This window comes from Aegilops tauschii, chromosome 5 (genome assembly GCF_002575655.3).
Source record: "Aegilops tauschii subsp. strangulata cultivar AL8/78 chromosome 5, Aet v6.0, whole genome shotgun sequence".
In the NCBI taxonomy this organism is placed as follows: Eukaryota; Viridiplantae; Streptophyta; class Magnoliopsida; order Poales; family Poaceae; genus Aegilops; species Aegilops tauschii.
The window spans coordinates 308193378-308218912 of NC_053039.3; the positions used below are offsets into that span (position 1 = coordinate 308193378).

A 25535-nucleotide genomic window follows, 5' to 3' on the forward strand; every position below is an offset into this window, starting at 1 on the left:
TGGATTTAACACTCTTGTCCCCGTAGAAAATAGTCCAGTAATAGTGTTGGCGTCGGTGTCTCCAATGGGTTCAGCCAAGGACAAGGAGGTGGTCTAGGGAGGAGCGATGGAAGAATGAAGCTGTCATGTGGACGCGATCTCCTCCTTTCCTTCACACGTCCCAGTAGTACTATACCAGTATCTATTTCTTCTAGATCATGGACATAATAGTAGTAAAGTATACTCCTAGTATGAACCAACAACTTGCGCCTTCATTGTCCATTCCTGTACGAGATGGAAGCTGCACCCTCTGACATTGCATCGTTTCTCATTAGTTTTTCTTTACAATAGTTTCTTAGTGCTTCTCTTCCAAAATTACTATGTTAGGGCTGCTGTAGGCTGGTGAGGCTTGCTCGGTTTAGTCTCACTTCGCTTGCGGGAGGAGGCCATGACCAGCTTATAAGGGAGAGATTCCTTCCTCACTTCAGTCCGGGCTTTTGGGATGGAGTGGGCTCTCTGCTGAATGTTGTGCCATGTGCGCATAAACGTCCAGAATGTAAGTAGAGTGTGGGCTAGATCAAGTTGGACGCTAACATCTGGTATCAGAGCCAGCATCGCCATGCCTTCCTGAGAGGCTTCTCAAGGGGATGGGATGTTAGGGCTGCTGTATGCCGGTGAGGCTGGCTCGGTTTAGTCCCACCTCACTTGCAGGAGGAGGCCATGACCAGCTTATAAGGGAGAAATTCCTTCCTCACTTCAGTCCGGGCTTTTGGGATGAAGTGGGCTCTCTGCTGAATGTAGGGCCATGTGCGCATAAACGTCCAGAATGTACTGTAGTTTCTTAGTATTTCACAGGCCAAGTTCTCCTTCGTTTACCCGGCAAAAAAGAACTGCATTTTTTACTCGTCCGTGATCCATATTCATTTTTATCCATATCTACGATAAGTAATTCCAGATAAAAAATAATAATTTCAGACAGAGGGAGTATTGTACAGCTATACTCCTTGAATCCAGGTTTCCTACATGTGAATCTCATTTTAAAGTCTCAACGGGCCGCTTCGTAATTTCGCGGCTGCGCAGTGGGTATATTGCAAACTGCCACGCTGCACCTCTCTAAATTTGGCCCGAGTTCGTTCGTAGCCTCCCCCTTCTCACGTGTCTCTTCTCCCTCCCTCTCTCCCTCTCCGCCGAATCCCGGCTCCTCCCGTCGCCCTCGCATTGCGTCCGGCTCCCGCGAGTTTCCTCCGCCTCCTTTCCCAATCCGAACAGCCGGAGACGGCGGCTTCGGCCGTCTTTGTCTTTCCCGCACGTCTGTCTTGTGCACCCGAGAGAGCCATCAGGAATCATCCAGACTAGGAGAGCCGCGGCGGCCTTCGTACGTTTCCGCAATCCCAAGCCGCAAACAAGGCGTTTCAATTCCATGATTTCTCAGGCCCAGCCTGCCCTCCAGCTCTGATTATCTTCTTCTCTCTTTCTTTTGTTGTTGGGAAAAAAGTAGGGAAGCGGTGCAGGAAGTTGCCTTTCTTGGTTTGGTTGGGTCCGAGGAATGGGGAGGAGGATGCGGCAGGCCATTGCCGCGCTAGGCGTCGCGTGCGCGGCCGCGTTCGCCGTCGCCGCCGCCGACCGTGGGCTCTCGCTGCCCAGCGACCGCGCCGTGGTGGCGGCGCCGGAGGAGATCAGCCTCCTCAACAAGATTGCCAATTTCATGTGGCAGACCGACGGGAACTCGTACCAGCATGTTTGGCCGGTAACACACAAAACAAACCCCAGCTTTCCGAGCATTTCTTTAACCAGCGCGTCTTTTGTACTACAGCTTCTACTGTAGTTTGCTTTCAGCTATTTTATTAGCCATGAGATGAACTGCTGCACCTTTTTACCTGCTCGGTTTGTGGGAATTCAGTTTGACCCATGCACGAGGGAACTGAATTTTCTTGATTTAATTTAATTATTATGTAGCTCAAACTCCAAGCTATGTACATCTGTGTGATACTTTTTCAGTATATCTCTTCTTTTTTATATGTGTGGTGCTAATCTGGTGGATTTTCTGGATGTGGCAGCCGATGGAATTCGGATGGAAAATGGTGCTGGGGTCGCTGATCGGATTCTTCGGCGCGTCATTTGGGAGTGTCGGGGGCGTTGGTGGCGGCGGGATCTTTGTGCCGATGTTAACATTGATAATTGGTTTTGATCCAAAGTCTTCAACTGCCATATCCAAGTGTGAGGATCCGACTCTTTCCTTTGGGATTTTCTTCTTCTGTGCCTGCCTGCTCTGAAAGCAACAGTTCTTGCTGTCCCCAAGCATTCATTTCTCAGGCTTGTTCAGTATGCGGTGCTGTAATGATTCCTTCATGTGTGCATTAGTTTGCCTCTTTTCTAGGTATCTTGCTTTTTAAGTATGAGGTGCTGTACTGATTGATTCATGTGTGCATTAGTTTACCTCTTTTCGAGGGATCTTGCTTGTCCTGTTGCTGTTGGAAAGTTAGGCTGGCAAATTAGTTGGGAATTAGAGTATTTAAGTGTCCTAAAGGGGCAATTAACGCTATTCTGTTTGGTTTGTGTTAGGTAGGTAACTTGTGATGGTTGCTAATTATATATTCATGTGTATCAGATTACGCCTTTTTGCCTTTGTCTTGCTCACTTACTTATTTATAAGCTAAGTCCATGTTTACTTGTTTCCATGAAAAGAGAAGGCTATACAATAATCAAAGTATTAACATGCAAATCTGAAATATTGAAGTTCAGTGAGCAATGATCCTGCATTAGGGTTTAAATGGGTGTTTTATGGAATTTATTCTATTCCATTAAACGATACGACCAACAATATCGTCTCCGTCTACCGAACTGAGCATAAAGTCAGGGTCAGCGTCCGGTTATTTGGTTTGGAACTCGTGACCTAACCCTGCACCATGCGCCAACACCGCGACTACAGCCTTATAACAATGCACCTTCATTTCCCAGATATTCTTTCCAACCTGTATACTAATTATCTGGTTTGTGTCTTTATCGTCAGTATACATCCCTGCTGTTTAGGAATTCATTTACGTTTACACATAATTACCTCCCTCTACTTAGAATTGTTGGTTGACATCATTATACTCCTAGTAGTTTAGAACAATTCATAGAAATCTCTGGTTGCTGACTTACTATACGAGTCTTGCAAAAATATGATAGAATAATATATAAGTATTTAGTTACAAATACAATGTTTGTTCAGCGTTTTTAATTGATATTTTGCATTCATTTGGACAGGTATGATCACTGGTGCAGCTATCTCAACTGTGTACTACAATCTCAAGCTGAAACATCCGACTTTGGACATGCCGGTGATCGACTATGACCTAGCACTGCTCATTCAGCCTATGCTAATGCTCGGGATTAGCATCGGTGTTATTTTCAATGTTATATTCCCTGACTGGCTGGTCACAGTTCTCTTGATAATCCTTTTCCTAGGTGCTGATTAACCCCTAAACTGCTGCATTTGTTTATTTGGTTATCTAGTTCTCATGAATGACCTTTCTTTGCTTACCCAAATTAAATTGTAGGCACATCAACTAAAGCTTTCCTGAAGGGTGTTGAGACATGGAAAAAGGAGACAATAATCAAAAGGGTAATCTTCCACAGTTATCTCATCATGTTTATAAAAAGTAATTTTATTTATCTCCCCTTCTTTTGTTTGCCCCTTTTGTATGCTAATGGATCTTTTTTCATTTCTTCCAGGAAGCTGAGAAACGATTGGAGCAAACCAGTAAGAATGCTAGAAAACGAAGTGCTGCTCATCTGTCACCAAATCAAAATATTAATGCTCGTATTTTTCAACCTTTCAGGCGAGGAACCAGAGTATGCACCACTCTCTACAGGACCAGGTGCCGCAGCTGATGTAAAACCCCATTCAGATGAAGCGGTAAACATCTCACGACAATATACATGATTCCTTGCATTTGTTGGAGATCTCATTCTCAAGAATTTGAACCTAGAATTTCCCAATATTTCAGCCATCACTTATGAAGAACATTTACTGGAAGGAGTTTGGTCTTCTCACATTCGTGTGGCTAGCATTCCTTGCTATTCAGATAACAAAGGTGAGGATTGTAATGCAAAACTACAAATTAAAATGGTCATAAAAATGTCAGACGCATCTAATTCCAGCTTCTTACCAAGTCACTACTAGCTGTCTTATAACTCAGCACATTTGTTTGGTTATTTTTGTTGCTTTATTTGGCCTTACTAGCAAGCATTTTCTCTTTCTTGATTTTGCTTTTGTCTTAAGCGGACGATAATGTTTCTTTCATGTAGTCTCACAAATTTGTGATAGTAAACAAACATCCTTTATGACCAATTCATTCAGAAAAAATAGGAATCAAATCAATATGTACAGCCGATCCATTAAGTCGGTTTTCATAAGACGTTTCAGGATCTTCTGCTCTTTTCAGTTAATTTGAAAAAGAAACACATACAAATGCTGTCACTTTATCTTTTAGAAACTATTGTACTTGAACTAAATTTATAGCTTTCTATCTTTGACAGTAATACTTCAATGCTATGCTATTTTTCTCATACTTGCAGAATTATGCTCCTACTTGCTCCACGTGGTACTGGGTCTTGAACTTTCTCCAGGTATTTATATTTCCGCACCTGTTTTACCCCAGTTATACCAAAAATCCATGCTGGTTTATGTAGATCCTCTAAAATACTTAGCCACTGGAATTTGTGTTCCAAATATCAATCTTATCACCAGATTTATAAATTATCTCATGTCTTTGTTGAACTCCAAATGTAACTACTCAAACTTAGAGATTCAAAGCCATACATTGTGGGCAATCCCCACACTAGTGCACCTCGACGACTCTATCTGGCCAGAGATCCTTCTGCCTATTCTTTGGAAAATCTGGGAAGCAAGAAATGCTGCTGCTTTTAGGAATGAAAACCATAGTCCACGTGTAACCATTACTAGCTTATGTAGGGACTTTGATCTTTGGACTCTTCGGTTTAGAGAACCGAGTGATAAGGTAGCCGCTCTGTCTTGGCGCTACGACCTCTCTTCACGGATCGCCGTGACTCTGTAAACCCTTGTAACACTGGTCCTTGGGACGCTTTGAGCAATATATATACAGGTGGGGATCCTCTCCCCCCCGGTGATTACTAAAAAAAGAAAATTACATTGTCACTAGATCTGTGAGCTCAGTATATATATATTTTTTTCCTACTAATTAACATTTGATTTAAGCTCCCAATTTTCTCTACCAATTTGTACAAAGTTATGATTTTGCACCACCTATATGGACCGATTTTCACTATTGGTCTACTTGGCTAATTTCTGTTATTACATTATGAAAGAAGGGTTGATGTATCGTATCAATGTTGATCATACAGTCATAAATCTTTCTACTCATTTGGTGCAGATCCCGGTCTCTGTAGGAGTGACTATGTACGAAGCACTGGGTCTGATGAACGGGAAGAGGGTGCTATCATCAAAGGGAAATGAGCAAACTACCCTGAAATTTCATCAGCTCTGCATATACTGCTTCTTCGGTGTCACTGCAGGGCTCGTTGGCGGTCTGCTAGGTTTGGGAGGTGGTTTCATCATGGGACCACTGTTTTTGGAGCTCGGCATCCCTCCCCAGGTACACTCCACCCCCCAGTTTTCACGTTTATGTATGTCAACAAGTTATGATTTGGCCATAACGAATGCCTCCTTAACTGAAACCATCATAGGTTTCAAGTGCTACCGCCACGTTTGCGATGATGTTCTCTGCTTCTATGTCCGTCGTGGAATACTACCTCTTGAACCGGTTTCCAGTTCCTTATGGTAACACTATCCCTCTGGTTCACATTGTTTTTCTTGGTTTAGGGCTGGGCATGTACTGAATCAATTTCTTGGCCTTTTCTTCAGCTGCTTACTTTGTTGCTGTGGCGTTCGTTGCTGCCATTATCGGGCAACATGTAGTCAGGAGGTTGATCAGTTGGTTAGGGCGGGCATCACTCATCATCTTCATACTGGCTTTCATGATCTTCATCAGCGCAATTTCTCTCGGTACATTTTCGAACATCTGACTGTGCCCTGATCAAATGTCCACTGTTTTTGAACTTTGAACAATGTTAAGCTGCTTCTTTTCAATCTTCAGGTGGGGTCGGTATCTCGAACATGATTCACAAGATGGAGCAACATGAGTACATGGGGTTTGAGAACCTCTGCAAGTATGATGCATAGTATGCAAGCAGGCTTAACGTTCATGTGCAGTCATTCGAGCAAGGAACCGGAATTAAATTGGAGATTCGATTCATAGGTGGTTCAGGTTTCAAATCTTTAGCCATGTAACCAGAATGTAATCTAGCGCGCAAAAAACTGGAGGTCACCGCTTGGGGTTAGAACTGGAGTAAATGTTGGGAGCGCACTTTTTTTCTGGAACTGATTTCTGAATTTTCAGTTTAAAGCCAATTCACCGTGCCTATCTCATTGTACCAATCTTGTACTAGATTTAGTGAACTTGTTCTTATGCCCTGCAGAAATATCACCCTAGATGTGCATTTTGTTGTCAGAAATTGTTCACTGAGAATGCCCCTGCAGATAGGCGTATACCCCATTATCAAACGATCGATGCACAGCGCCGGCAGAATTTCATGTTTCTGCATGTCCTGCTCTACGTTTCTTCAGAATTCAACATATATCATACCCACAATCTACATCACCAGACAAAGATTATGGCGCCACTCATCGCCAATAATCAGGGCTGCTGAAAACACTTGGCCTCTGTACTTATCTCTTAATTTGAACCAACATCAGATCATGAACATGTAACACTCCAGTACTATTTATTTTATTTTATTTTTTGCGGGGGAACACTCCAGCACTATTAGTAGAATGGTTGCGCTTGCATCCTTCCAGAACATTTCAGCATCACGAGATATCTTGTACTAGTAGAAAGTTGAGACACTTATTTTGGTACGGAGGGAGTAATAAAGTAACTACTGCCGCCGTAAGATCTTTTGATCATGATTTCCTACATATCACATCCCTCAATTTGCATTCTCAAAGGAGGCAATGCATGGGCATGGCAACAAGGCAAAGAGTGACAGTCTGATGCATTATAGGCAACTTAAAATATATCATTGTAACTAACAGATGTTACATTCTCTTTTTCCCTTTCTGAAAAGTATTGCCATACTTTAACTTATATCATTGTAACAAAACATCAACGCACCATTCTGAAGTTTCTAACCCATAACGAAGATTTCTAAGACTCGTGTTTACAGTAGCACCAATTTAGGGGATGCTATGAACAACTTTATCTAAATCGTCGGAAGACAGTTGAGATAGAAGAGAACATTGTATGCTAACGATAGGGGGGAAACTGTAAGCTGACAGTTACCAGAAGCATGCTTGAAATCATTAATCAACCATGCTCCTGTTACCAGGACACTCGAGCAAGGCGTTGTTTTTAGCATCTGAAGCGATTTACAGTTTTTTACATGAATAGATCATAGTGCAGCTGCCCTTCAACTGTCCTGGACCAGGTTGGTTGGCGCACTCAAAACATACTTGGGCAGTTCATATTTAGCACCTGAAATGTTAATAGCTATGGTAAACTAACTGAACAACAGTTGAAAGAGTGGGAAAAAAGGAATCAGATGGAAAATCAAACCTCTTTCATCATAGCATAGAGTCAGGTCAGCATTTGAAACAATTACGCCTGCACTTTCCACAATTGCCTGTGCAAGGGCTACATCAGCCTCTGACGCAGCACGAAGGGCATCCCAAATTTCTGTAGAAGGCTTAAATGGTTAGTCCAAGGATTGCGTACATGAGCAGCTAAGAGAACTATAGATACAAGCACAAAAAGAAAATTTAGCTCAACTAATAATTTAATAGTAGGAAGTAAAATTATGTAAAGACACACGACAGAAGCAAAGAGTGAGAAGTACCTTTCCGACCACCATAGTGAGGAGCTGTGTCCCAAAACTCATCACGCATCTGCCTGAGCTGGGCAATTGTGATCGGCTGGGGGTGCTTCCAGGGCTTAGGCTTCCTGACTTTCTTCGTAGCTTCTGCATAAATTTAAAATAAGCCACATTGTATGAAATGACCAGTGAAGCCTGAATACGTATACACAGTTAAAAGATATTAGAGTAAATTCAGTGCAAGACAAAAGACAAACAGTGCCAGTTTTTTCACTCTCAAAAACTCATCTCTATTTAACAGGAACATCATTGTACAACTTCCCATTCGATGAAAAGTTTACCTTTAAATTTTAAGGCGTCTTTCCTAGCCCTGTTCTCATTGCCTTATGTGTCTACCACAAATATACACATTACATATGGTGAGTAGAATTTTTTTACCACCAACAAACTAACTTATAGGGACTAAAGAACATAAATGAAAATTTTATCTGTGCCAACAACTCAAAATTGCAATTAATCAAATATTGAGTGGACATTTTTTTTGCATGGTAATACGTGTCTCATTTATAACATAAGGATCATAGTACAAGCCACGTACATACTGACCTGGCAAAACTGAACAAATAGCAGAACGCTAGCCTTTGCACAAAGGAACAACAGCCAAGAAGTAAAATTACAAACAAGACCGAAGAAACCTCTGAGCTTGATCCATGCTATTACATGAGATGACTAAAACACACATAGGTATATAATAATGTTATTTCATCTAATTATTCAAGATTAGACATTGTCAATGAGTAGTCAGGCATGTATTTAATAGATCTACATGAGGTCATCAACTATCTAAAATACTGGCAAGTGGCAAGAACTAACAATTCCACAAAATGTTTTGTACCATTTTCAAAAGACACAATATGATGCACAAGGACTTACATAATACTACCATCATGTTCCAAATGTCACTTGCTCCTTCTTTATCAAATACCAAGCCCCACAGAATTGTTCAAAACATAATACTACTTTTAACAGTTTAGCACAACCTAGTCCTTGTGGATACATTTTGTCAGGCTCCAAGCTGATTAGGCTAACTAATCAACCATCCATATTCTTCAATAAATGTTGACACCATTATTAGTTTACCAGACACTAAGCTATTACTTCTAGCTGAATACATAAAATGCAACTCTACTCAAATGTAATGAACAAGGAAACCAAATCCTGTATAGTTCCAGCTTTCAGTATTCAACTTGCACAAAATGTCATGTCTCTTGCATCAGGATTCAGGACAATAGAACAGGATCCAAAATATAACATTCGCTCATGAATTGTCATAATAAACAACCACTACATATCACAAAAGAAAACAGAAACCTTCAAGATACAGAGATGTTAATCTCACCCCCAAGAATGCAATGAATGTTAAAACTATGTCTTGTCGACTGCTATGCTAACTAATTAGTTCCATTCAGAACAAATCATACAGAAATCAAAATGATGCGTCATGTAGCAAAGCATAGTTGTGCATGCTGTCGGATCAAGAAGCATTTGTCACACACAAGAAACTGGAAAGAACAAAAAAAAAATCTCTTCAGAAAGGACAATTTCGCCATCCATGCTTAATTTGGACTATCCACAAGTTCAACAAGTCTATCACAGCTAACAACTTTGGAAGATCCAAATCCAGTTACATCCTCATGTTCAGACACTCACTGATCATGACCTCCTCTTCACCAAACTATGATTAACGAAGTCAGAAAGTGTCCTATATCATCTACCAGACGTTATGCACACAGGGACAACAATGTATAAAAAAGGAACCTAATTTACACTCCTGTCGCCACTCAATAGTTACACAATCCAGTTCAGCAAGAGCACTCTCTAGTTACACAAGGGGAAGCAACTCCATCTTCCCCAAGAATCCCATCGTCGCAAACTAATCATTCACCAAGGAAATCCGCACAACAAATGATCCCATTCAGTTCCACTCCTGCAATTTTTACCGGCCAACTCAAACCCAAATCACAACTCGACAAATAATCCCTTTCCACGAAGGCGCCACTCAAAAATCCCTGCCAAGCCCTTAAGCAACTACCTACACACAAATAACTCAACTTGGATAGCCTAGCACGATTTGGAACCAAGAAATCAATTCCTGCCAAGCACGGCTGGACAAGAATCCATTCCCATCACACAACTGACGCCATCTACACCATCACAACGCACGCCCTCTAAAGGGACCAACAAATCTTCAAACTCCAAGAACCCAATTCCACGAGTCGCACAGAAATCTTGTCGCAAGGACCCGATCCTAACGGGGCGGATCAAGCAGAAAGCGAAGAACAGGAGGGGAAATCTGAGGGGCTGGGAGCTCGGATCGTGAAATCTTACCGCCTCCGGCGGCCGCAGCGCCCTTGGGGGTGGATCCTGCGCAGCCCATGAGGATCCTGCTTCTCGGTGGTGAAGCCGTGGAGGACTGGAGGAGGGCTTTGGGGGAGGCACAGCTTGGCTTCCGAGCTTCTACGGAAGAAAGGAACAGAAAGCGCCGGTGGTTTACTGTATATATCCCCTTTCATAAGCTCTCCTGTCTTCGTTTATAGGAGTGTGATTTTATTTATTTAATTAAATCAAAACTTGCTTATATCAGAGGAGAGAACATCGGAATATCGGATACAACAACGTAATAATAGAGTAACTGAAGCCAATAACATAAGAATGACCCTAGAAAAACAAAGCTTGCAAGCAAGACAATATGGCTCAACATTTTGCTAAGGTCATCTCCAACGCGGAGCCTCAAAATGTCCGCACGTGTCCGAACCGACTTGTTCGGATGTTGCAAGACATCCAACACGGGCTTGTATTTGTTGGCAACGAGTCCGCATGTCCGTTTACTCACAAACCGAAAGCAAACCAGGGGGCTTTGCGTGGAGTTCGGACCTCCGACACGTAGGACTCCGACAGCCTCAGCCCACACAAAACCGAGGCGAAGCCCGTGCATTTGGAGCAGTCCGCAAATCGGTGCCAAAACCCCCTCCCCCTCTCCGCTCTGATCGCCGCATCATCCACCCTTCTCACACTTTTCGCTTCCGCCACCGCATGGACCCGTACGAAGATCTGCTGGAGCCGGCGGGGGTGAAGGATCTGGAGAAGGTGTCCGCCTGGAAGATTAACTCAGCGGCACGACAAGCCCGCCACCTCAAAGCAAAGGCAAAAGATGGGGTGGCCGACAAAAAGAAGGGCGGCAAGGGAGCGGGTGGGGCCAAGGACGGGGTGCAGGGGCCAGGCGGGGCGTCGCCACCATCGTCGTCCATACACACGCCACCCTGTCCATAGCAATATCAACCTCCCTACTTCTACGCCACCAAGCAGCTCGGTCGGTAATCCACAGCCTCCATTGTCAGACATGTGTCGTATTGCGTGAATGTCAACGTACCAAATTGCTATGCGTTTGAAATGAAATTGGCTGGACCTGGGCGGACGTTTATGGGATACATTGGATGGCCGACTCCCGCATCTGTGTCCGCAGACTGGTCCAGACTTGTCCGCGGGCAGATAGTGTGTCCGTTTTAGGTAATGGTTGTTGGGGAACGTAGCATGCAACTTCAAAAAATTTCCTACGATCACGCAAGATCTATCTAGGAGATGCATAGCAACGAGAGGGGGAGAGTGTGTCCACGTACCCTCGTAGACCGAAAGCGGAAGCATTAGCTTAACGCGGTTGATGTAATCGAACGTCTTCGCGATCCAACCGATCAAACACCGCACGTACGACACCTCCGAGTTCTGCACACGTTTAGCTCGATGATGTCCCTCGAACTCTTGATCCAGCAAAGTGTCGAGGGAGAGTTCCGTCAGCACGACGGCGTGGTGACGGTGATGGTGATGTGATCCGCGCAGGGCTTCGCCTAAGCACTACGACGCTATGACCGGAGGAGTAAACTGTGGAGGGGGGCACCGCACACGACTAAGAGAACAATTGATGTGCTATGGGGTGCCCCCTGCCCCCGTATATAAAGGAGGAGAGGGAGGAGGCCGGCCAAGGGGGCGCTCCATGGGGAGGGAAACCGACTAGGACTCCTAGTCCTAGTCGCCCCCCCTTCCTTTCTTTCGGAGGGGGAAAAGGGAAGGAGAGGGAGAGGGAGAGGGAGAAGGAAAGGGGGCCGCGCCCCCTCCCCTTTGTCCAATTCGGACTCCCATGGGGGGGCACCCCTTGCGGGCTCCCCTCTCTCTCCCCTATGGTCCATGTAGGCCCATTACCTTCCGGGGGGGTTCCGATAACCCCTCGGTACTTCGAAAAATATCCGAACCACTCCGAAACTATTGCGGTGTCCGAATACCATCATCCAATATATCAATATTTACCTCTCGACCATTTCAATACTCCTCGTCATGTCTGTGATCTCATCCAGGACTCCGAACAATCTTCGGTCACCAAAACACATAACTCATAATCAAATCGTCATCGAACGTTAAGCGTGCGGACCCTACGGGTTCGAGAACTATGTAGACATGACCGAGACACATCTCCGATAACCAATAGCGGAACCTGGATGCTCATATTGGTTCCTACATATTCTACGAAGATCTTTATCGGTCAAACCGCAATGACAACATACGTCATTCCTGTGTCATCAGTATGTTACTAGCCCGAGATTTGATCGTCGATATCTTCATACCTAGTTCAATCTCGTTACCGGCAAGTCTCTTTACTCGTTCTGTAATGCATCATCCCGCAACTAACTCATTAGTCACATTGCTTGCAAGGCTTACCGTGATGTGCATTACCGAGAGGGCCCAGAGATACCTCTCCGATACTTGGAGTGACAAATCCTAATCTCGATCTATGCCAACCCAACAAACACCTTCGGAGACACCTGTAGAGCATCTTTATAATCACCCAGTTACGTTGTGATGTTTGATAGCACACAAGGTGTTCCTCCGGTATTCGGGAGTTGCATAATCTCATAGTCAAAGGAATATGTATAAGTCATGAAGAAAGCAATAGCAATAAAACTTAACGATCATTATGATAAGCTAACGGATGGGTCTTGTCCATCACATCATTCTCCTAATGATGTGACATCGTTCATCAAATGACAACACATGTCTATGGTTAGGAAACTTAACCATCTTTGATTAACGAGCTAGTCAAGTAGAGGCATACTAGGGACACTCTGTTTTGTCTATGTATTCACACATGTATCAAGTTTCCGGTTAATACAATTCTAGCATGAATAATAAACATTTATCATGATATAAGGAAATATAAATAACAACTTTACTATTGCCTCTAGGGCATATTTCCTTCAATGGTGTTGGAGATGCCCTAAGACCACAACCAAACTTACAGCTGTTTAGCCGATATAGCTCTCGCTAGTGATGGACATCACAAAAAATTCAACACCAAACTACCTACATAGACATGTAGAGAATCAAACCTAATTCATTGGGTGCAAATAGTAGATGGCGCACGCTACACGTCGATCGGCTGACGAGCAGATTGGATTGGCCGTCTGATCCCACATGAGACACTTGTCTGATCTTGGTTACACTACCCGTCAGGTTGGGACCCAACCATTGCAACGTGCCCCATGTCGGGAACATGATGTTTGCAGCTGGTCCCAAATTACAATGATCGTCAACCATACACCTCTTCTCCAGCCGTTGCAACATGTGCCATGTTGCCACCGCAAGAAATCCTTTTCGCTATTGGGCTCAGGTGGTTTGTTGAATTTGTTTCCTTTGAAATATGAACCATCTTGGGCTCGGGTGGTTGCAACATGGCCTATGTTGCAACTGGTTAACTTTGTTCCTCACCTGGTCGGACCATAACATGAGTTGTGTTTGGCTTAGATGGTTGCAAATTGGCCCGTGTTGCAACTAGCTGCCTTGTCTACACATGCCATTACGCAACTTGGACGTTGCAAAGGCCAGCATGCATCATGGTCATTGTTGTAAACCACCATGCAACATGGACGTTGTTGCATCGCATGCAGCAACATCGCCCAGCGAAGCGCGATAGCTTGAAGCATCAACGAGGCTCGTTGCTTCCCATGAAGCGTGATGACCTGAAGCACATGTGTGGCAGCAATAAGCGCATGACGGCGTGGTCGCGAGGGAGAGAAAAGGAATGAAAGGTAGCACGCGGAAGAAAATGATTGAATGAGGGCTTCGTCCAAGGGATACGGTTATGGGGAGGTGGGCGGTGTGTAGCCACATGGGACACTGATACGTCTCCAACATATCTATATTTGTGATTGTTTCATACTATTATATTATCATTATTGTTTGCTTTATATGCCATTTTATATTATTTTTATGGACTACCTATTAACTTTGTGCATAGTGTCGGTTCCTGTTTTTTTGCATGTTTTCTGTTTCACAAAAAAACCATACCAAACGAAGTCCAAACATGATGAAACTTTACGGTGATTTTTTCTGAAGCATAAGAGACCCTAGAAGTTTCGGGGAGAGACCAGAAGACATAGGAGGAACCCACAAGCTCAAGGGGTGCGCCATCAGCACTTATGGCCCCCCTGAGCCTCAGTTAACCCTACTCTCTGGTCTATAAATTCTCTAATATTCCAAGACACCTGAAGCAAGACCCGAAACAATTCTTCCGCCGCCGCAAGCCTCCGTTCTTCCGCGATCCCATCTGGAGGCCTTTTTTGGTACTCTGCTGGAGCGGGAAACCATTGTGTAGGCTATATTCATCAACCTTGCTACCTCTGTGATGACATGTGAGTAGTTCCTACAAGACCTACGGGTCCATAGCAGTAGCTAGATGGCTTTCTCTCTCTCTCTCTCTCTCTCTCTTTTGATCTTCAATACAATGATCTCATATGAGATAAATGTAGCGACCCGACCTCAGGCGGTCAAGTCTCTGTGCTTAAGTGTCATCCCTGGATCGGTATACTGACACACACAGTACTCGAGGATTTATAACAGAGGTAAATCACATGTATAAAGCAACGTAAATACTATTACCTCAATCCAACTAGCGGAAGTAACAACAAGGTTGTTGATTCCCATCAACACCAATGGCAAAGTTGAGTGTAGAAATCGTAACCCTAACGTATCACTTACTCGTCGTAAGATCCTGCAACATGAGATGTTGCAGCCACAAAGGGTCAGTACATCGAATGTACTGGCAAATTCACACCATAGGATAATAATGAATAAAAGCTATCACTACATGCATATTTGGCTGGTGGAAAGCTCTAAGTTTATTTTTGCATAAAGCCAATTTTTCCCTACTGCAAGGAATATATTTTATTTAACTACAAAGTTGGTTGAAAAATATTGAGAAGGTTCCTCCAACTCAATCCCAAAATAATAATTATCAACCAACAAATTAATTAAGTAACGTGATGAGATCAACATGATAATTCAAGAACCAGATACTCAAGATGTCCATAACCAGGGACACGGCTAATCATGATTAGTTTGTACCCTCTGTAGAGGTTTGCGCACTTTTCCCCACAAGACTCGATCTCCTCCCTTGGATTTCTCGCACTACATGGTGTTTGAGAAACGGATGGCCGAGACACAGTCTTTTAGAAGCATTAACTCTAACCCTGGGTAGACAGTACCAACCTACATCCCCTACATCTGCTAGCCTACCGCTGGAAGAGGTCATGCAACATACTCAACTATGCTAGAGCCCATAATAGCTTGTGGCTGCACACGGAAGTTTCTAGCATGAATAATCTTATGATCCCTTTGAGCCTGGGTGGCGAACCATAGGATGATCACACGGGTCCTCCGGGATATCCTAGGACAACACTGGATTCTCCAGGTGCCCAGGCAAACCACTGGGTGCTCCAGGGTGCCCCAACCAATCCACCCAGATGTGTTTAAGTAGCCACCTTAAGTTAACCATTAATTAAAAATCTCACATCTGTCATGAATATGCTCAACCAATCCACGTCTACGAGCATAGCATAGCAGTATAAGCATAACGTAGTAACTCCCAGGGGTTGAATGCAAGACAATAGGTTCCTACCTCATCAACTACTTCCCAAAACCCACATGTTATCAATCCTACTCATGCAATGTTTGAGGGTTGAAACTAATGCATAAAAACTGGGTAGTAAAGGGATATGATTAGAGTGTGAACTTGCCTTGTACTGTTAATGAAGATGATTCATACTCATAACTCCTGATAGTTCTACTCGTCACACTCCGGTCAATCTATCGTAAGCAAGCAATAGTAACCACACATAAGCAATCATGCAAAAGAATCGAAGAAGAGATCTCGGAAAACTTCAAAAATAGGCAAATAACTCTTGCAACATAAAAAAAATTCTAACAGGACCAAAATTGGGTGAATTTGGCCTTATCAGAAAGTTTAGGCCAAGAGCTTCGATTTGCAAAAAGAATCAATTAAATCGGAGTTATAAAACTCGAGTTACGATCAAACGAAGTTCAAATACAAATCTGTTTGAATTCAAAATTTAAAACTTTCAAAAACATGTTCAAGTTGATTAACTAGATAGAGGGGGTCAAGACGAAGAAGTGGGCGTTGGTTACGTTGGATTTGGACAAACGAGCGAAAAGTTGTGCTAGTTTGAAACAGAGGGACTAAACTGTAAATAAAATATTCACGGATGGGTCCCTGGTCGAAATGCAAAAGAAAAAGAAAAAACTATCGAGCGAACGCTCGCTAACAGAACCTAAGGGATGAAACCGTTCGCTCTAGAGGTTTAAATTACAGACGTTTGCTAATTAGAGAATACCGGTTCGAAATAAAAAAACAAAGCCGATCTAATAATATAAAATCGAACTAAATAGAAAAAACCAGGCAGGTTTGCGGTATATACCAGTTCACCCAAAAAACGGCGGCGGCGAACGGACTCCGGCGAGGGCGACGGCGCGGCGGCGATTTGGATTGGGCGGCGGCTCCGGGGTCGGCGGCGATGGGCGGAGACAGCGGCGAGCGCTGCGCGGGGCGGCGAAAGCAGCGGCGGGAGGCGTCGCGGGCGGTGCGAGGCAGCAGCGCGGGCGGCGGCGTGAAGCGGCGAAGGCTGCGAGGGGCGGCGGTTGCGAGGCTCGAGGGGACCCGGGGCTCGGCTATTTATAGCCTAGGCGGGGGAGGGGGGCTCGAGACGAGTCTAGCGGCGACACGGCTTCGCCGGCGCCGTGCGGGACGAGGGCTCCCGGCAAGAGGCGGTTGCGGCTAGCTGGGCTTCGGCGCAGTTGGCCCGGTCTGGAGAATTTAAAAAATAATAGTCAGACAAATATACTAAAACAAAAAGAAATAAAAAATATTATATAGGCATATAATATATCCAAATTTTCAAAAAAAGATTTTCTACGACATGAACATTTTTCTAGCATCAAATAAAATCTACAAAAAATCAAATAAAGCAAAGAGTGCCACTGTTGCAATAAATCCCAATAAAAATCATTTTGAAAATACCGAAATGATTTCAAATTTAGTTCTCTCCAATTTTCTGATGTAGGGAATCATTTTACCCTATTTTCCATATATTTTATTTCTGGAGAAAAATAATTTGAATAAAAGCCAAATAACTCCAAATTAAAAATAATTTCAAAAGGACTTTAAAATTTGATCCTTTTAAACTTCCAACTCATATTTCATATGTTTTGAAGAAGTCATTTTATCTTCTCTCATGAAAATCATTGAGTTGCTTAAAGTTTCTGAATTGGAAAATATTTCCAAATAAAATTCAAATATTTTCGAAACCCTTTTCATTTATTTAAATGGAAAAAGTCATGCCGTATTCTCTCTAGGGTTTTATGATGACAAGAATTTGAATTCATGGATACCATAAATGCAAAATGAAAGTTTGGGAAAGTCATTTTATTCCCTCTCATTTAACTTTCAAATAGTTTCAAATTTCACTCAATTGCACTCAAGCAACCACACCACAATCAAACAATCAATCAAAACTATCTATTTAATATAACATTCCAAAATTTAGAATTTTGGGATGTTACAAACCTACCATCCTTAAAATGAATCTCGCCCTCGAGATTCGGAGAGGCTAGCAAGAAATAGGTTAGGTTCGGGGTCTTCTCAAAATCCATCGATCGTCACAGGGGGTCTGGGGTGCTACCACCCTTAGAAACATGGTTACGATCCCATCAATACTTATATACTCCATCCTTATTCTTGACAGGGCCGGTCTTCTCAGATCTTCAGTATAATTCCTTCTCTGGCTCTTCCGGTAGCGGCATAACCTTTTCCTCAATTCTTCCGTCCTTTCATCTTGGTACAGTTCTTCTATGACTGGGTCTTCTTATCTGACGGGTCTGGCGCCAATACTAAACAACTATCGATATCTCATGGTGTTCAACAATTTATGGTTTCTCCTACAGAAAATGGGTCTGGGTCGAACCTCACCGTATTTCCTACGATTGGCAACAGCTGCCTTGTACAAGGGAAAATACTTATACCATTCTAAGGTTCAAACAAGGTTTAATATCGCCGTCTCTCTGCTATAGGCAAGTCACTCAGATTTACCATCCCACATAGCAAGGCGAATAATAAGAGTAAGTCGGTATGGTGATCAATCCACCCCGCACCCAAATCATTACCTTGTATACCGTTTAGTGAATCTCACATTCTAACACTCGATCATCCTCACAAGCATTGCATAATTTCTCTTGTCAACGAACTGGGTTCGGAAAAATCCATTGATTCTGCAAGCCAAACAAACATCTATCGTTCCTTCACAACTCTCAGGTTTTGCGTAGACTCCTATAAGATCGTCTATCGATAAAGTCATGTCTTCTTCCAGGGTTATTCCTTTAGCAAGAGTGTGCTTGCTTCTTGGCAGGTCCTGGGGCCTGTAGGTTATGGCCCATCTCATCACTTGTAAACCTTGAACTCATCATCAGGGCAACTGGTCATTATTCCAACATCCAGCTTCTCAGCATTCTTAAATCCATCCAATTGTACTGTCTCCCTTCCTTCTATTGGTACCAAACTAAGACATGATTACCCAGACTCATTATGGAGTTACAATTGCTCTGTGTTACCAACATTATACCTCCTTTATATCCAATAGTACTTCATCTCTTCATGTTCTTGGGATATCCCGCCTATCAAGATAAAACTTGTACTTATTTTGTCCGTAGTCCACTTCGTGGAATATCATCATCTTTCCCAGAGGTCAAGGGTCCTCGCAGGGTACTACCACCCTTGAAATGCACAAATTCATCCATAGACCATATTTCTCATATCCTCGAAAATGGTCAAAATCTTTCTTCATGGAGTAACAACTCATAAAATCCAATTCAGTACCAACAAAGCTAACTTTATTGATTCTCCAATGACTACAATTCTCTTGCATTTCCATTACATGCCTTAGCTCATTGCCTCAATATAAAGGAAGTGTTCTCAGTACTACTACTATACTTCTCACAGACACAACTAATTATCACAAGTCTCCTCCTTGGGACAATCTCTGGCAAAGTGCCCTGCTTCATTACAACGAAAACATATTACTTCCGACAAGTCTCATGGTTTCCTTATGACTACATAGCCTCCTTGGGTCCTCGGCTTCCTTTTTGGGCAACTGCTGGAGTAGTGCCCTGACTCCTTGCACCTGAAACAGGTGATATGGCTCAGGTCCTTCCTGGAATCCAATCTATTTCTCTTCCTGGACTTTTCCGTGCCAATCAGGGCTTCTATTTCCCGTGGGTCATACTCTACTTCCTCTGTCGGGAATTCTACTAGATCCCCCGTCAGACAATTCTGGGAGATGTGTCCTTCCTCTCCACATGAATAGCATGACTTGGTGCAGGGTTTAAGTGGGTCTTCTTTGGGTGTGTCCTCCATTTCTTCCTTCATCACAGGTTCTTCTAAAATTTCCATGAGGGCTCCTTTCATTGCTTCTTTCTTTTGCTGGATGGTTCTTTGAACCATGGGGTAAAGGTGACACTGAGCAGGGTAGTGGGTAGTTCCTTCACGCAAGAAACAAGTGATCTGCCTAGTTGGTCATTCTTCAGCTGGGTGACTTCCTTCACAATTAGGGCATTCATCCTTGTGTTCTTTATGGTTGTGTCCTATTTCTCCACAAAGCTTGAATGCACAGGGTTTCTTCATACCACTTCCATCAGGCTTCAATTTCTGGGACACAAACCGAGACTTTGGCAAAGTCAACTTAAATTCTTCCCAAGTGGTTACTCCTTGCCATCCATTGATGGTTTGGTACATCCTCCACCAAGTAGCAGCACCTCTTTCAAAGCACCGAAGAGCATGCTGGGCCATATCCTTTCCGGCTATGGTGTTATTCTTCATATGATCTTCCATGTTCTGAATCCATCGGTCCGTCTCCAATTGACTTATTGGTCCCGGAAATGTGAGTTCATCTCCATTCATCCTCTATTGGGTCCATGGGTTTGGGGTGAGATAAGAGAGATAGAGAGGGATGCACACAATACAAACAAAAGTTTTGAAAAGACAGATTTTATTTGTGGCTGTCGGAAAAACATCAAACAAATGACATCTCACAATCGTCGCATCTAACGTAGGTATATAACAGGGGTTCGGTCTTCTAAAGGTCAATAAATCTTCAAAGTCGCCAAACTCTTCAAGTCTTGTTCATGTCTCCGATGGCTTCTTTCGATCGTGCTTGTCCTTCTCAAGTTCTTCCGCCGGATCATCTCTTTTAATGCGAAGTCTCTCGTAACGTCCTTTAATATTTCTGGAGTTACGTTCCAAACTTCTGGGTTTCAACATCCTGGGCATGAACCATGGTCCTACTGTCCTTCAGTTCCTGACGTATCTCCGGTATCTCGAGGTTTTGCTCCTCCAGCTTGGCTACTTCAGCTTCTGGGTCCTAAGTTCTTCATGAAATGCCTCCTTGTCAAATACGGCTTCTTGAAGATCCATCCTAAGCTTCTTGATATAACACTCCAGATCCTGGCGATACACCAGCTAAGGTTAAAACTTTGTCTTGCTGATAGGTGCTCCATCAGCCTTCTTGTCATCCAATCCTTCCAAAGAAATGCATGCTTAACTCAACATGATGGCAATAGCATAAGCGGGCGATAACATCATGGATATCCGTGTTTCTGCTCTTGTCATTACCATGAGCTATCATCCCATAGTTTATATCTCCTGCCTTAGGGTTTTCCTGACAAAAACATTGAGTTTTAGCGCTCCATGTTCCGGTCTTTCTCCGACACCTTGATCTCGGGTATTGACAGCTTCCATAGTCTGACAAGTTCCATAAGGGTAGCCTTCCTAGGTCATACCAATCTGGAAATTCTACAGAGCCTTCAAATTCTCCTAGTCTTCGGAGTCTTCAACCATTGTAGTTTCCATTCCACGGTAAAATCCTCTTCATTCCGAAGTGGTCTTAGTTGTCCGATATCTTGTACTTCTTGGAGTGGACTCATCAGTCGAATCTTCGAGTGGTCAAAAGGGAAAAGGGGTATGGTCTCACTAAAAGGGAATATTTGAATAAGCTAGAAGAGAAAAGAGGCAAACGATCTTTTTGAAAAATGAAGTTATAGAAAAATCTTTCCTATGGGCTTGCCAGTTTCTAGGGGTCACGTCCTACAGTCAACATGTGCTCTGATACCATCTTGTAGCGACCCGACCTCAGACGGTCAAGTCTCTGTGCTTAAGTGTCATCCCTGGATCGGTATGCTGACACACATAGTACTCGAGGATTTATAACAGAGGTAAATGCTACTTCTTGAGCACTGCATTGGTTTTCCCTTGAAGAGGAAAGGGTGATGCAGTAAAGTAGCGTAAGTATTTCCCTCAGTTTTTGAGAACCAAGGTATCAATCCAGTAGGAGACCACGCGCGAGTCCCACGCACCTACACAAACAAATAAGAACCTCACAACCAACGCGATAAAGGGGTTGTCAATCCCTTCACGGTCACTTACGAGAGTGAGATTTGATAGATATGATAAGATAATATTTTTGGTATTTTTATGATAAAGACTAAAAGTAAAGAAAGCAAAATAAACGGCGCCAGAAATAGCTTGTTGACGGGTGATTAATATGATCTAATATAGACCCGGGGGCCATAGGTTTCACAAGTGGCTTCTCTCAAGATAGCATAAGTATTACGGTGGGTAAACGAATTACTGTCGAGCAATTGATATAATTGAGCATAGTTATGAGAATATATAGGTATGATCATGTATATAGGCATTATGTCCGTGACAAGTAGACCAAAACGATTCTGCATCTACTACTATTACTCCACACATCGACCGCTATCCAACATGCATCTAGAGTATTAAGTTCATAAGAACAGAGTAATGCTTTAAGTAAGATGACATGATATAGAGGGATAAACTCATGCAATATGATATAAACCCCATCTTTTTATCCTCGATGGCAACAATACAATACGTGTCGTTTCCCTTTCTGTCACTGGGATCGAGCACCGCAAGATTGAACCCAAAGCTAAGCACTTCTCCCATTGCAAGAAAGATCAATCTAGTAGGCCAAACCAAACTGATAATTCGAAGAGACGTGCAAAGATAACCAATCATACATAAAAGAATTCAGAGGAGATTCAAATATTGTTCATAGATAATCTTGATCATAAACCCACAATTCATCGGATCTCGACAAACACACCGCAAAAGAAGATTACAGCGAATAGATCTCCAAGAAGATCGAGGAGAACTTTGTATTAAGATCCAAAGAGAGAGAAGAAGCCATCTAGCTAATAACTATGGACCGGAAGGTTTGAGGTAAACTACTCACACATCATCGGAGAGGCTATGGTGTTGATGTAGAAGCCCTCCGTGATCAATGCCCCCTCCGGCGGAGCGCCGGAAAAGGCCCCAAGATGGGATCTCACGGGTACAGAAGGTTTCAGCGGTGGAAATAGGGTTTTGGCTCCATATATGATGTTTCCAGGATATGGGTATATATAGGAGGAAGAAGTACGTCGGTGGAGCAACGAGGGGCCCATGAGGGTGGGGGGCGCGCCCAGGGGGGTAGGCGCGCCCCCCTGCCTCGTGCCTTCCTCGTTGATTGCTTTACGTAGACTCCAAGTCCTCTGGATCACGTTTGTTCCGAAAATCACGTTCCCGAAGGTTTCATTTCGTTTGGACTCCGTTTGATATTCTTTTCCTTCGAAACACTGAAATAGGCAAAAAACAACAATTTGGGCTGGGCCTCCGGTTAATAGGTTAGTCCCAAAAATAATATAAAAGTGTATAATAAAGCCCATTAAACATCCAAAATAGAATATAATATAGCATGGAACAATAAAAAATTATAGATACGTAGGAGACGTATCAAGCATCCCCAAGCTTAATTCCTACTCGTCCTCGAGTAGGTAAATGATAAAAACAGAATTTTTGATGCGGAATGCTACTTAGCATAATTTTCAATGTAATTCTCTTACTTGTGGTATGAATATTCATATCCGAAAGATTCAAGACAAAAGTTTAATATTGACACAAAAATAATAATACTTCAAGCATGCTAACTAAGCAATTATGTCTTCTCAAAATAACATGGCCAAAGAAAGTTATCCCTACAAAATCATATAGTCTGGCTATGCTCTATCTTCACCACACAAAATATTTAAATCATGCACAACCCTGATGACAAGCCAAGCAATTTTTTCATACTTTTGGTGTTCTCAAACTTTTTCAATCGTCACGAAATACATGAGCGTGAGCCATGGACATAGCACTATATGTGGAATAGAATGGTGGTTGTGGAGAAGACAAAAAAGGAGAAGATAGTCTCACATCAACTAGTTGTATCAACGGGCTATGGAGATGCACATCAATAGATATCAATGTGAGTGAGTAGGTATTGCCATGCAACGGATGCACTAGAGCTATAAGTATATGAAAGCTCAACAAAAAAACTAAGTGGCTGTGCATCCAACTCGCTTGCTCATGAAGACCTAGGGCATTTTGAGGGAGCCCATCATTGGAATATACAAGCCAAGTTCTATAATGAAAAATTCCCACTAGTATATGAAAGTGATATCATAGGAGACTCTCTATCATGAAGATCATGGTGCTACTTTGAAGCACAAGTGTGGAAAAACGATAGTAGCATTGTCCCTTCTCTCTTTTTCTCTAATTTTTTGGGCGTTCTCTCTTTTTTTATGGCCTTTCTTTCTTTTTTTTTCTTCCGGAGTCTCATCCCGACTTGTGGGGGAATCATAGTCTCCATCATCCTTTCCTCACTTGGGACAATGCTCTAATAATGATGATCATCACACTTAGAACAAAATATGACTCTATGTGAATGCCTCCGGCGGTGTACCGGGATATGCAATGAATCAAGAGTGACATGTATGAAAGAATCATGAATGGTGGCTTTGCCACAAATACGATGTCAACTACATGATCACGCAAAGCAATTATGACAATGATGAAGCGTGTCATAGTAAACGAAACGGTGGTAAGTTGCATGGCAATATATCTCGGAATGGCTATGGAAATGCCATGATAGGTAGGTGTGGTGGCTGTTTTGAGTAAGGTATATGGTGGGTGTATGATACCGGCGAAAAGTGCGCGGTATTAGAGAGGCTAGCAATGGTGGAAGGATGAGAGTGCGTATAATCCATGGACTCAACATTAGTCATAAAGAACTCATATACTTGTTGCAAAAATCTACAAGTTATCAAAGCAAAGTATTACGCACATGCTCCTAGGGGGATAGATTGGTAGGAAAAGACCATCGCTCGTCCCCAACCGCCACTCATAAGGAAGACAATCAATAAATAAATCATGCTCCGACTTCATCACATAACGGTTCACCATACGTGCATGCTACGGGAATCACAAACTTTAACACAAGTACTTCTCAAATTCATAACCACTCAACTAGCATGACTCTAATATCACCATCTTCATATCTCAAAACAATTATCAAGCATCGAACTTCTCATAGTATTCAACACACTCATAAGATTTTTTTTACTAATCTTGGATGCCTATCATATTAGGACCAATTTTTATGATTGAAGCAAATTACCATGCTGTTTTGTAGGACTCTTAAAATAATATAAGTGAAGCATGAGAGAACAATAGTTTGTATAAAACAAATCCACCACCGTGCTCTAAAAGATATAAGTGAAGCACTAGAGCAAAAACTATATAGCTCAAAAGATATAAGTGAAGCACATTGAGTATTCTAATAAATTCCGAATCATGTGTGTCTCTCTCAAAAGGTGTGTACAGCAAGGATGATTGTGATAAACTAAAAATCAAAGACTCAAATCATACAAGTTGCTCCAAGCAAAACACATATCATGTGGTGAATAAAAATATAGCTCCAAGTAAAGTTACCGATAGACGAAGACAAAAGAGGGGATGCCTTCCGGGGCATCCCCAAGCTTTGGCTTTTTGGTGTCCTTAGATTACCTTGGGGTGCCATGGGCATCCCAAAGCTTAGGATCTTGCCACTCCTTGTTCCATAATCCATCAAATCTTTACCCAAAACTTGAAAACTTCACAACACAAAACTCAACAGAAAATCTCGTGAGCTCCGTTAGCGAAAGAAAACAAAACACCACTTCAAGGTACTGTAATGAACTCATTATTTATTTGTATTGGTGTTAAAACTACTGTATTCCAACTTCTCTATGGTTTATAAACTATTATACTAGCCATAGATTCATCAAAATAAGCAAACAACACACGAAAAACAGAATATGTCAAAAACAGAACAGTCTGTAGTAATCTG

At 42.7% G+C, this 25535-nt stretch overlaps 2 protein-coding genes across 3 annotated transcripts; one reads left to right on the plus strand and one right to left on the minus strand.

The window, feature by feature from the left end:
• The first annotated feature begins 1049 nt into the window (after positions 1-1049).
• Positions 1050-6519, plus strand: LOC109737769 (sulfite exporter TauE/SafE family protein 3). 2 transcript variants are annotated; one of them, XM_020296897.3, is made up of 13 exons: positions 1050-1354; positions 1475-1726; positions 2037-2196; positions 3229-3429; positions 3522-3586; positions 3697-3724; positions 3804-3880; positions 3972-4058; positions 4543-4593; positions 5379-5600; positions 5692-5785; positions 5870-6010; positions 6102-6519. In XM_020296897.3, exons 2-13 carry the CDS (start codon positions 1526-1528, stop codon positions 6185-6187), a joined length of 1413 nt encoding a protein of 470 aa, XP_020152486.1. In that variant the 5' UTR covers positions 1050-1354; positions 1475-1525; the 3' UTR covers positions 6188-6519. The 2 variants fall into 2 exon arrangements, with proteins under 2 accessions (XP_020152486.1, XP_020152487.1); XM_020296898.3 differs by having other exon boundaries at positions 1478-1726.
• Positions 6520-7062: 543 nt separating this feature from the next.
• LOC109737770 (uncharacterized) lies at positions 7063-10452 on the minus strand. Its single transcript, XM_020296900.3, has 4 exons — positions 10264-10452; positions 7900-8022; positions 7620-7739; positions 7063-7538 (listed from the first exon to the last, which is right to left on the minus strand). The coding sequence occupies exons 1-4, from the start codon at positions 10310-10312 to the stop codon at positions 7474-7476; spliced, it is 357 nt and encodes a 118-aa protein (XP_020152489.1). The 5' UTR covers positions 10313-10452; the 3' UTR covers positions 7063-7473.
• Positions 10453-25535: the final 15083 nt, after the last annotated feature.